Source organism: Hyalella azteca, unplaced genomic scaffold (genome assembly GCF_000764305.2).
Source record: "Hyalella azteca isolate HAZT.00-mixed unplaced genomic scaffold, Hazt_2.0.2 contig1331, whole genome shotgun sequence".
Classification (NCBI taxonomy): Eukaryota; Metazoa; Arthropoda; class Malacostraca; order Amphipoda; family Hyalellidae; genus Hyalella; species Hyalella azteca.
In genome coordinates, this window is record NW_025931652.1 from 82930 (window position 1) to 95973 (window position 13044).

General features: G+C 45.4%; 1 protein-coding gene across 1 annotated transcript in view; it reads right to left on the bottom strand.

The window, feature by feature from the left end:
* Positions 1-478: 478 nt before the first annotated feature.
* Positions 479-13044, bottom strand: part of LOC108667771 (sortilin-related receptor) — a 32244-nt gene continuing 19678 nt past the window's right edge. Inside the window, exons 14-15 of the mRNA XM_018154834.2 lie at positions 9667-10152; positions 479-1047 (exon numbers count right to left, since the gene is read on the bottom strand). Of these exons, the coding sequence (XP_018010323.1) occupies positions 479-1047; positions 9667-10152 (1055 nt within the window). The remainder of the gene's footprint in view (positions 1048-9666; positions 10153-13044) is intronic.

Genomic DNA, 13044 nt, shown 5'->3' on the forward strand with positions numbered 1-13044 from the left:
GTTATGAGCGAGTGTAATTGTTTGCCTACTTGGTTGGAGGATGAGTTCTCTAGTGTGGTGTGTCGTGCGTTTAGGTCTGCGAGGAGGTATACGGGATGAGGCCTGTTCAAAAGTGTGTGGAAGTCGATGTAGTTGATGTAGTCTGTGCGGGGTGGGATGTATGTCGTTCCTATTGTGATGGGTCCTTGTTGGGTATCTATTGTGATTGCTAGCATGTCTGTATGGAAGTTGTCGTGTAGTTTGTATGTGATGTGGCGTTTGATTGCTATGGCAGCACCGGAGTGGATTGTTTTGTCTTTATTGCAGGTGTGTACGTTATAATTTAATATTTTGAGTGGATTGTTGGTGTCTGTGATGGAGTGGTCGTTGATTAGTATTATGTCAGGGTCTATGTGGTTGTAGATATTTGCGAGAGTGTATCTGTTGTGTTGCCAGTGACGGACGTTGTGCTGTATTATCTTTAGAGAGGGCGAGGGGGTCATTGTGATGGGTGCTTGAATGTGGAGTGCTTTGTCTTTTTGGTGGTTGTTATCGAATGTTTGTCCATGTTGGTGAAGATGTCGTGGGGAATGATATTTGTTAGAGGTGTTTGTATCCTTAGTTTGTCACGTTTCAGGTAGCCGATTACTTTTGAAGAGTCTGCGTCTTTCACCGAGAGCTTCAGTCCGTAGTCTTTCTTCCTAAATTCTTCGGCGTACCAAAGGTTAGATGGGTCAGGGGGGATTTCTACTTTATCTCTGGAGCTCCTAAATAGTTTGATGGGGATCGGATCGTCGAGTCCTGGTCCTGTGATGAATGAGTCTTTGTACTGATCGTCAATGCTTTTTCTCTTTCTGGGGTCATGGTCCACGTTATGGGCTACGGGTTTCGGGGGCGGAGGGTCATTTTTTTGTCCATCGTCGTCTTTTGGCTGTTGGGAAAGGTTGAGTGTTGAGCGCCTCAGGTCGTCATCGTCAATGAATTCGGTCTCGGTGATGAAGTCAGTGTCGGAGGTCTTGGTCTCTGGTGTGTTGTAGAAGAAATTGAAGATTTTTGCAGAGTCTCTGTCTGGGAACGTAGCGTCAATGTCATAGTTAGCTTTCAGAGACTTGGAGAGTATGGTGCCGAACCCCTCCTGGCGGGAGAGGCTGGCGATGTGAGCTTCTAGTATTATAGCGGTCAGTTTCAGTTGAGTTTTGTCTGTTAATGTCAGGCTGTGTTGGGGGACGTTAGTTTGCTGTATTGCCTGTTTGGCGATGTCCACGTAGGTTTGATTGGTCTTTGTCTTAATCGTCTCGGTCTGTATTTGTTGTTTGTGTTGTATTTTCTGTTTGCGGTAGGGACAGTTTGCTGCTAGTGTTCGGTGATCATTTTGGCAATTGAGACATTTTTTGAATGTGTTTAAGCATTTGGTGTAGGTGTGATCCTTGGCAGCGCATTCTGAGCATGAAGGTGTAGTTGAGGTGCATAGGTGAGTTGGGTGATCTTCAAATTTGTAGCATTTGTAACAGATGAGAAGGTGTGTATAGTGTTCTTGTTCACATTGTGATGGAGTGATTTTGGTGTTGTACATGTAGAAACCGTGTGTGAGTATTCGCTGTGCTATCGTGGTGTCTGGTGATTATTTTGATGACGTATGTATAGTGTTTTATTTTGATAATGTCCTGAATTTGTAGCCAGTTTTGTTGGGTTGTAATCTCGTGTTTGATTTCGGCTGGGCTGTGGCTACCAACGTCCTTGTCTAGTTGTCTATGGGGATAAGGGGAGGGGAGGGAGCGAAAACACAGGTATATGATGGGACTGCAGTCGTATATACAAAAGAATGGTAGAAACAGAGGCAAAAAAGTAGAGTCACTAATTCCTAGCGACACTTACGGCACGAAGGCTGCTAATCCCAAGGCGAAGCTGCAGGTAAGTCACGAGAGAGCACAGTAAGAACCACCAACAGTGACCACGAGGGGCCTCTAGTGTGGTGTGTCTGGCGTTTAGGTCTGCGAGGAAGTATACGGGATGAGGCCTATTCAATAGTGTGTGGAAGTCTATGTAGTTTATATAGCCTGTGCGGGGTGGGATGAATGTCCTTCCAATTATGATGGGTCCTTGTTGGATGTCTATTGTGATTGCAAGCATGTCTGTATGGAAGTTATCGTGTAGTTTGTACTGGATACGACGTTTGATTGCGATGGCAGCACCGGAGTGAATTGTGTTGTCTTTATTGCTGGTGTGAACATTTTAATTGAATATTTTGAGTGGAGTGTTATTGTCTGTAATGGAGTGATCGTTTATTAGTATTATGTCTGGGTCTACATGGTTGTAAATGTTTGCAAGAATGAATCTCTTGTTGTGCCAGTAACGGACGTTGTGTTGTATTATCTTTAGGGAGGGCGTGGGGGTCATTGTGATGGGTGTTTAAATGTGGAGTGCTTTGTCTTTTTGGTGGTTGTTGTCGAATCGGCGTCCTCAGTCTGGGTTTCGGGCTGGTTGTAAAAGAAGCTGAATATTTTGGCTGAGTCCCTGTCCGGAAAAGTCGCGTCAATGTCATAGTTAGTCTTCAAGGATTTGGATAGTATACTGCCGAACCCTTCGTGGCGGGAGAGGCTGGCAATGTGAGCTTCGAGTATAATTGCGGTCAGTTTAATAGGTATCGAGTCCTCGGTGTTTAAATGCAACAAAAATTGTATACAAGATACTGCCTATAATAAATTGAGTTCGACTATTTTCCTTTCAGTTGCGTCTTGTCCGTCAGAGTCAGGCTGTGTTGGGGTACGTTGGTTTGCTGTATTGCCTGTTTGGCAATGTCGACGTCAGTTTGGTTTGTTTTCTGTTTGATAGTCTCTGTTTGTCTCTGTTTGTGTTGTATTTTTTGTTTGCTGTATGGACAGTTGGCGGCTAGAGTTCGGTGGTCATTGTGGCAATTGAGGCATCTCTTGAAAATGTTGGTACATTGCGTGTATGTATGGTCTTGCGCGGCGCATTCGGAACATGAGGGAGTGATGGAGGTGTATTGATGTGTAGGGTGGTCTTCTATATTATAACATTTGTAACATATGAGTAGGTGTGTGTATTCTTCTTGTTCGCACTGTGATGGTGTAATTTTAGTGTTGTACATATAGAAACCATTTTTGAGTACGCGTTGGGCTATTGTGGTGTCAGTGGTTATGATTTTAATGACGTGTGTGTAGTGTTCGATTTTAATGATGTCTTTTATGTGTAGCCAGTTCTGCTGTGTGGTTATTTCATGTTTGATTTCGTCGGCTGAGTGGCTACCTACGTCCTTGTCAAGTTGTCTCACAAAAATGATCCGTTTTGCTCGTAGGTCAGGCGGTACAATTGGGGTCAGGTTAATTTGTCTGAAGGCTTCTGTCGCTTTTTTTGATGTCAGTTTGTCAATCGCAGTAGCGTCATCAGTGACAGCGTAAAAGCCCGTAGCTGTGTCTGTCAGTCAAATGAGTGGAGCGTCGAGTTCTTTAAATGTGGTTTGAAAAATTTTAGGCCGGTCGGTAGGAAGTCTGGGGTCGATTTTCTTGAGTTGAATTCTATAGGTCTGGGGTCTCGAGCGTTCATGAGTGCTTGGTGATTGATGTGATGATGATGATAGATGGTGCCGTGATGATACAGATGGAAGTCGGGGTCTTGATGATGATGGTGGGGGGCCACTGCCTCTCGCCCTCTGGGGCAAGTCCGTCGATTTCGAGGCAGAGGTGCCCCCTGTGGGAGGGGGGAGCGAAAACACAAGTATATGATGGGATTGCAGTCGTATGTACAAAAGAAAGGTAGAGCCAGAGGCCAAAAATGAAAGTCACTAATTCCTAGCGACACTCACGACACGAAGGCTGCTAATCCAAGGTAAGGCTGCTGGTCTGAGGCTTCTTCAAATGATCTTTGTTTATTTTTTTGCGATATGGACAATTAGCGGCTGGTGTGCGGTGGTCGTTGTAGCAGTTGAGGCATCTCTTGTAAGTGTTAGTGCATTGTCTGTATGTGTGGTCTTTTTCGGCACATTCGGAATAGAGGGAGTGGTGGATGTGCATTGCTGTGTAGGGTGGTCTTCTATTTGGTAACATTTGTAGCATATGAGTAGGCGTGTGTACTGTTCTTGTTCGCATCGTGATGGGGTGATTTTGGTGTTGTACATGTAAAGCCCATTTGTGAGTATTCGTTGGGCTATTGTGTCGGTGGTAACTATTTTGATAATGTGGGTGTAATGTTTAATTTTAAGGACGGCATGTACGTATGTGTAGCCAAGTCTGTTGAGTCGAAATTTTGTGTTTTATTTCGTCGGCGGTGCGGCGTCCTACGTCTCGGTCGAGTTGTCGTACGATTATGGTCCGATTGGCTCTAAGGTCGGGGGGTATAATGGGTGTCAGATTTATTTTCAGGAATGCATCGGTCGCTATTCTTGAAGTCAATTTGTCAATTGCAGTAGCGCCGTCGGTTACAGCGTAGAAACCAGTGGCAGTGTCAGTCAGTCGGACAAGCGGTGCGGTAAGTTTGGGTCGGTCGGTGGGTATTCTTGGGTCGATTTTTTTTCAGTTGGATGCGGTAGGTCTGGGATCTCGAGCGTTCTGATGAGTTTGGTGGTGGGTTGGATGAAGATGAGGGAGGTTGACGTGATGAGTGAGATGGGAGTCTGGGTCCTTATGATCTTATGATGAGTTCGGGACTTCCTAGTCCCCAGTCACGCTGATGCGCCGCCTTCGTCGTCCTCCATAGCGGAGTCGTCGCTAGGCACGTCACCCCGCCCTGAGGTCCCGAATGTAACGTTGGACGTGTTCCGTATATTTACCTTCCTTTGGGCCAGTTTATGCAATATGCTGTTGCTTGTCACTTCCTGAGGATAGTTAACCATTACTGGACAATCCGGGATATCTCTCAACCAATTGTCCAGTCGTCTCTTGTAAGTTGCAAAGGTGTACTCCCCTCCTCTCAGAACTTTTGGCAAGACATTAAAGAGCCTCGGTCTTACCACGGACAGTGATCCCTCTCGAAGGGTCTGTACTCTGGTCTCGGCTCGGTTATTAAATAGGACAACCTCGCACAGTCTCCCTCTCCTTTTGTTGTAACGTGTCACTATTCTGGAGGTCTCACTTTCAAAGTTGGGAGCCAGTACTTTAGAGGGCTGTTGTTGATGAGTGAGTGATCGTTGAGGAAGATGATGTCTAGGTCGATGTTATTGTAAATGTTGGACCGCGCGAATTTCTTGTTGTTCCAGGTTTGGACGTTGTGTTATAATATTTTTAGCGTGCGCAGTGGAGTCATGTTTGGAGTGGAGGTTTAGAGGTTAAAGCTTTAGTTTTTTTGGATGTGGTTGTTGTAATGGTAGTGATTCGGTCCATGCTGTTAAAAAAGTCATTTGGAATTGTTTGATGGTGGCTTGGTTGAACTTGAGTTTGTAGCGTCTCATGAAATCTACTATTTTCATCGACTCTATGTCCCTCACTGAGTTCTTTAGTCCGTATTCCTTCTTCCGTAGCTCGTCAGTGTATCAGTTATTGCTCGGTTCCAGTGGAACTTCACAGGCATCTTTTCTGCTTCTGAAAAGTTTTACGGGTATGGGCTTGTCTTGTCCCGATACCGAAATGAATGAGTCTTGAAATTGGTCGTTGCTAAGTTTCCTTTTCCGTAGGTCGAGGTCACTGGAAGCCTTGGTTGTCTGAGTCCTGTCTCGGCGGCTGTCGTCGTCAGTTGGTGAGCGGGACAGATTTAGAGTAGGATGTCGTGAGTCATCGTCATCGATGTATTCTGTGCTTAGGTCGAAGTCAGCACTGATGGCTTTGGTACTGGGCGAGTAGGTAAAATTAAAAAATTTTGCAGAGTCGCGGTCCGGAAATACTGCGTCTATGTTGTAATTGTCTTTTTTGAGATTGTGATAGTATTTCGCCGAATCCTTGCTGACGGGAGAGACTAGCTATGTGTGCTTCCAGGATCAGAGCAGTAAGTTTACTTTGAGTCGAATTTGTGAGAGTTATGTTGTGCTGCGGGGTATTTGTTTGTTGTATAGCCTGTTTTGCAATATCCACGTATGTTTGGTTGTTTTTTTTTGCTGAATTTTTTCCTGCTGTGTTTGTTGCTTCGTCTGGGTGACTTTACGGTACGGGCAATTTGCGGCGAGTGTGCGGTGCTCGCCTTGGCAGTTTAAACACTTTTTGGATGGATTGGTGCATTGAGTGTATATATGGTCTTTAGCTGCACATTCTGAACAGGATGGAGTGGTTGCGGTGCACTGGTGAGTGGGGTGATCTTCCATTTTGTAACACGTAAAGCAGATGAGGAGGTGAATATATCTTTCCTGCTCGCTCTGTGTGGGGATGATTTATGTTTTGTAGAGATAGAAACCATCGGTGAGTACTCTTTGTACTATTGTGGTATCTGTCGTGATGATTTTCATCACGTGAGTGGTGAGTAATTAATTGTTTTAGTTCGTCGACGGTGTGGCTACTAACGTCCCTGTTTAGTTGTCTTGCGAACATAGTTCTTTTAGCCCGTAGGTCCGGTGGTATAACGGGCGTCAGGTTAATTCTTTTGAATAGTTCAGTGGCCTTACGGGAGGTCAATTTGTCAATGGCTGAAGCGTCATCCGTTACAGCGTAGAACCCGTTTATTGTGTCAGTCAGCCGAATGAGAGGCGCGTCAAGTTCCTTATAGGTCGTATGGAAGATTTTTTGTCTGTCTGTTGTCAGTCGAGGGTAAATTCTCTTGAGCTGGATACGGTAGGTTTGAGGTCTCGAGCGTTCAGTTGGTTTTGTTTGTGGGGGCGGAATGAGGGCTGATGAGGATGAAGGTGGGTAGCATGATGAGAATGAGGGTAGTCGGGATCGCGATGATAATGATGGTGGGGGCCACCGCCTCTCGCCCTCTGGGGCTAGCCCGTCGGGTTCGAGGCAGAGGTGCCCCCTGGGGGAGGGTGCATGAGGGTGTGGGGAGGGGGGAGCGAAAACACAGGTATAATAGGATTGCAGTCGTATATACAAAAGAAGGTAGAGACGGAGGCCAAAAAATCACTAATTCCTAGCGACACTCACGACACGAAGGCTGCTAGTCCAAGGTAAGGCTGCTGGTCTGAGGCTTCCAAGGGAGCACAAGGAGAACACCACACTAGTTGCCACGAGGCGCCTAGGAGTGGCATGTATGTGTGTGTGTGTGCGGTGCCACTAGGAAAGAGTGGAAAAGAACAAGAGGTGGCGCAGAGTGGCCAGAAAGAAGGAGAAATGGAAAAGACAGTAGGAGATGAAAAGACGCATTGCGCATAATTGGGTTGGCTATATGTGGTTGGAGGGGTGTTTGGGGCTGAGGAAGGGGGGGGGGAGAAAGGAACCCGTCGGGGCTTTGGATGCATCTGAAAGGTAGGTGATGGGGGCTTGGTGGTACACTATTTACATATATACGTGCGTTCTCGCTTTTTTCTATTTTTATTTTTATTTATTTTTTTGGTATTTTTCTTGATGAATATGATAATGAGGGTGGATGATGATAATGGTGTAGTTAGATAATGGTGTAGTTAGATAGATAATGTGTAGTTATTTGTAGAGAGGTGGAGGTGGGGGACCTAGTGCAAGTATTTTTGAACTGTGGAACAGCCGGTGCTGCCTTGCTATGGCGTGTGGGGGGAGTGTCAGTTGGTTGAAGAGTTGGGGATCGTATGTTTTGATGGTGGACCAGGTTTTGCGTGCTTGTTGGTGGAGGATTGTGTTTATTGTGGGAATGTTGCATTGTTCGTGTAGTGTTTGGGAGGATATGAAGTCGGACCAGTGTGTGTCTGTGATGAACTTGAGTGCTTTGTTTTGGACTTTCTGTAGTTGTGTTATTGCTGTTTTGGATAGTGTGTGTAGGGGTATTGGGGGATAAATGAGGGCTGACCTAACAAGGGTGAAATATAGGGTACGTTTTATATTTGGAGGGAGGTGATAGAATCTGTGTTTTTTATGTAAATTTGTGAGGGCTATTGCTTTCCTAATTGTTACTTGGGACCTAAAACCGTGTGTTGTGAATTTTAGACCTAAAACCTTACCGTTGTTCGTGTATGGGTAGTGAGTGTTGTCTATGAATATGTCGGATGTTTTTTGTCTATTGATGGGGATGATTTTAAACTTGGTGGTGTTGGTCCTAATTAGCCATTTGCTTTCGAATGCGTTTATTTGTTGGATGGCGTGTTGTGTTTGTTGTGCAGCATAGATATGATTGTAGCGTCCAGTTGTTATTTGTGTTATGTCGTCTGCAAATGCTATGTAGTCTGTGTTGGGTAGTGGAGGTGGGAGGTCGTGTGTGTAGAAACTATAGTGTAGGGGAGAGACAAGCCCCCTGGGGGACACCTGTGTGAAGTTGTATTGGGGGACCTATGTGATTTCCTATTCTGATGGATGCTGTTCTGTCTGTAAGGTAGTCTGGTAGTGTTTTGGTGAAGGACGGGTGGAGGTTGAGCTGGATGATCTTGTGTTGGAGTCCGGCGTGCCAAACCTTGTCAAAGGCTTTGGCCACGTCGCGGAGCACTATGTCGGTGGAGTGTTTTTGTGCTGTGTTTATGGCGAGTGTTTTGTGGAATGTGGCCAGTGCTGTGTGTGTCGCTCTGTGCTTCCTAAAACCGTGTTGTCTAGTGTTGTGTATGTTATGAATGGTGAGGTGTTCTTATAGTCTGTTGTTGAGTATTTTGTCCAAGAGCTTCCCATGTATGTCTAGTAATGAAATTGGTCTTTAGTTTTGAACTTGGTGTTGTGATGTGTTGGTTTGGGGAGGAAGATCATAATAGCGTGTTTCAGTGAGTCAGGGAAGTAACCAGCGGAAATTGATTGATTGAATATGTATAGAAGGTAGTGTATCATGTTTTTTGGGAGATGTTTGAGTTGGAGGGTTGTGATGCTAGTGGGACCGGGGGGCTTTCTGTTTAAATATTTTTAGTGTGCGTTCTAGTTCTCTGATGGTGGTAAGTGGAAAGTCTACTGGGTGGAGTCTTGTAAGGTCGCCAGTATTGTATGGAGAAATGAGGTGTATATTGTTATTGACTTGGTCTTGTATGGTGTGAATGTGTTCAATGTCAAAGTCGTCGTTGTTTGTGTCGTTCTGTGTGAATATGTCCTGCCAGTGTTTTCGGAAAATGGGTTATTTCTCTGTTGAATGTTGTTGTGTTTGAGGTATGGGATGGTTTGTTTGGTGTTGGAGCCTAGCATGCGTTTTAGTGAGGACCAGAATTTTTTGGGATCTGTCTGTGTTTCCAGATTGTTGATGAGGTCCTGCCATGTCTGTGTTTGTATGTGTTTCTATACTGCTTGTAGTTGTTGGCGTAGGGAAATGAGTTGTCTGTTGAGTGCGATTGATGGTCCGTGTGTATGGATGTTTTGGAGTGTAGCTTGATACTGTGTTTGTATGAGTAATGTTTCGTGATTAGGTTTGATGCCGGGAATGATATGGTGTGTTATTGTGGGGATAGAGGTGTCGGTTACGTCCTGTATGTGTTGTGTCCATTTGTCTAATTGTGTATCTATTTCTTCTAAAGTAGGGTTTGTTTGTGTGGGGACTGTGTTCTGGGATAGTATTTGTTTGTATTGGGTCCAGTTTACTCTATGGTAGGATCTGCGGGGGTGAATGGGAATTTGTATGGGGTTAACAGAAATTTTGGCTATTATTGGNCAAAATGAGTGTTTAGCTCCTGTCTCTTATACACATCTAGATGTGTATAAGAGACAGCCGCTGCACCTGGCACCGCTGCACCAGGCACCGCTACACCCGGCACCGCTGCACCTGGCACCGCTGCACCTGGCACCGCTGCACCTGGCACCGCAGCACCTGGCACCGCTGCACCTGGCACCGCTGCAGCTGGCACCGCTACACCCGGCACAGCTGCACCTGGCAACGCTGCACCTGGCACCGCTGCACCTGGCACCGCTGCACCTGGCACCGCTGCACCTGGCACCGCTGCACCTGGCATCGCTGCATCTGATACAGCTGTACCCGGCACCGCTGCACCTGGCACCACTACAGCTGGCACCGCTACACCCGGCACCGCTGCACCCGGCACCGCTACACCTGGAACCGGTGCACCTGGCACCACATCAGTTGGTATGACCGCGGTCTGCGACGGCGGTTCGTCCTCTCCATCGTCGCGTTCTGACGCGCCATTGCACCGCGCAGAGAGTGGGAGGCACAGGGCGCCGCACTGCAGCTCCTCTGCGGTGCAGGATACTGCAATAGTAAAAAAAGGAATTTAGAATGAAACGAATTGCTATTCGCCATCATAGTCGTACTCGGAAAATGGCATGATACTTCTTCAAATTTTTGGTAGTATGAAATTATTAATGGTTTTCAAATAATGTGGTAAAGAGGTTCAACCTAGTCGATTTTCTTATTCCATTAGGGGCCACTCAAAGGACAGACAGTCAGCTTAGAAGTGACTCAGGCGCCTATCGGCCACCTAACTGCAAACAACTGCTATACAGGAGCCTATTGGGTGAGTCGATTGCCCGATAGGCCGAATATACGCAATCAGACCAAAATAAGCAGCTGGCCAGGGTTCTGTGGTAAGACGCTGTTATTTGAGCAGGCCATGGCCATCTCCCGCTCATCATATGGCGCTGATGTATGTACACGAGTACGTTTGTCAAGGCATACAATGGAAAGAAATGAGAGTTGATTTTACCAATTTTTTAAGCTTACGTGTTGTAAGATAATAATTTCATTAATTATAGGACATAAATATCTGGATTTATTTGGCTATTTTTAGATACCTCAAGATGCTTGAAGGTATGGGAATATGATTAAGGCACCATCTAGACCGTGAGCCTGAATTCTTTTCCAAGGGCAATCTGGTGTCGGTTCGGTCATGGTTTGGGGTGCGGGAAATGCCGGAAGGGAAAATCAACTCCAGCTATTTTACAAGGAAGACGAGATTCCGGGGCATACAATCACAGGCTATTTCAACATCTTCTCTCTTTTTTCCGATGAGAAACACGCGGGATCATATGTTTTCCAGCAAGACAATCCTTCGATTCACACCTTGAAGTCAACAAATAAGTGATTCCATGAGTAAAATATTGCCCTGTTGCCGTGGCCAGCGCTCAGCCCAGACCTCAACGTACCCCATTGAAACCCTATTTGGCATCATGGCGAGGGATGATTATCGAAATGAGCGCCAGTTCAAACTTGTGAGTGACCGAAGCACGGCTATCTTTTGTTCTTGGGATAAAATTTCTCAAAGGACTTTGGATGATTTGGTAAATAGCTTGGGGGAAGACGCATTGAGGTAATTGAGGCATAAGGAGGTAAGATTGCCTATTAAAACGAGTGTATTGGATACGCAAACGGAAAAATTTATCATGGTCCTATAACCATTTCCACCTAGGTTTTTCCAATTTTCATCATTTCTTCTAATATAGGTATTTTGAAATATTATTTTTTTCGTACAGCGTTGTAATCGTTTTTAAACGCAGTTTAACCTCGTATAGTTGGAATCCAATATTTTTTTGTGCAAGAAAGAATATTTGGAGAAAACTGGATGGTCGTATAGCCATTTCCTCCACTGTATTATTTATGTACGTTATGATATGAATTTGAAATTTATCTCTTGGAGCGACATGCATTACTATTTTTACTGCCACGTACTTATCAAGTATTTTTCTGTTCTTGCATCCATTAGGGTGCGGCCAGACAGACAGCGAGAGAGCGTACGCGAGCGTAAGCGCGCTTAAGCGACCATTTTATATAAAACAATCCCATACGGGTGGCCATTTAGGACGCGCGCTCATGCTAGCACCCGCGGCGCTTGCTGAGGCGCGAAGCTTGTAGATTTGTTGAGTTAAATATACAAGCGCGAGCAGCCGAGCACGCGCGTGTAGTTGCCCCTGAGACGTCGTCGAGGGTGGATGTCGAAGCTTTCACTTCTCTATCACTCTGCCTGCAATGCGCACCAATGTCGACAGTGACGAACTTACATTCATGATCTACTACACCTGGCAAAACAAGATAGAAAAACTGTTTAATATTGTAATACAATGATCCTGGCTTGTGAGGAGCTTCAAGGCAAATGTGCTTGCCAGTTACAACTAATTCACGAAACAAGTGATGATATTCTCCATATTCATGGCATGATGCGTTGATTGGATGAATGCCTATTTTTGGTTTCGCATGTTTTAATTGTAAAAACTTGAGTTAGAAGAATCAATTGCCGCACCTGTCGCCGAGACGCCATCGTTGCATATGATCGCGCCACTCCGCGTTGGGTCTGGACACCTACGCTCGCCAGCTCGCGTCTGCGCGCTCCAAGCTTCCACGCACTTCAGCTTTCTCGCTTGTAGTCTGGCCGCAGCTTACGGTTCTTGTTCCTCACAGTTACTTTATCATGTTCGCATGGCAAAATTTGTTGCTAGCCTCGTTAAATGTTTAAATACTATCCCTATTAAACGTGATGCAGCTTGGGGAAGTAAGTAGTCTACAAGACGCTACACGTTCGTTTGCCTTGCCTCCGCCGCTCGGCCCTGTCGTTAGTTTGCTAGTGAAACTAGTAATGATCTGTACTAGAGTGTTTGAAAGCTGAACATTATTAGAAATTTTTTCGTTTTCCTGTACAATGTTTCTGCAAGTGGAGTCGGCTGCCGGCATGGCGGAATGATGCCGGTATTCTACTTGTACAACTCAGTTGAGCTTCAAAGACTTTGGAACTGGCAGTAATGGAAATTTTCAAATTGAGGTATATGCTGACATGATCAGGTTATTTTAGTTGCTCGTGTCCATATACTTCAAGTTTTAATTTCTAAGTCATCGAGAAAGCTGGATCCATGTGTGGAAATGTCAGTTCACTCAAGAGTTCGACTGCATGATTGGGTTTAGTCTTCACCAGTCAAGCAGTCACCGTGTCGCTTCAAAAGAAACGAGTACAATCAGTCAAGCAGTCACCGTAAAAGAAACGCGTACAACCCTGTCAAAATTTTCGTACCGATTAAGGTCGTTTTAGAGGAACTATATTCGGCTTAGGGGTGAATCAGGAGCAACTCGGCCACGTAGGGTGTTTTGCTTCTATTTACCAGCCTCTTTTGGAAGTCAATTGCCCGGTAGGCCAAATCTGCGTAATATGCTTAAAAA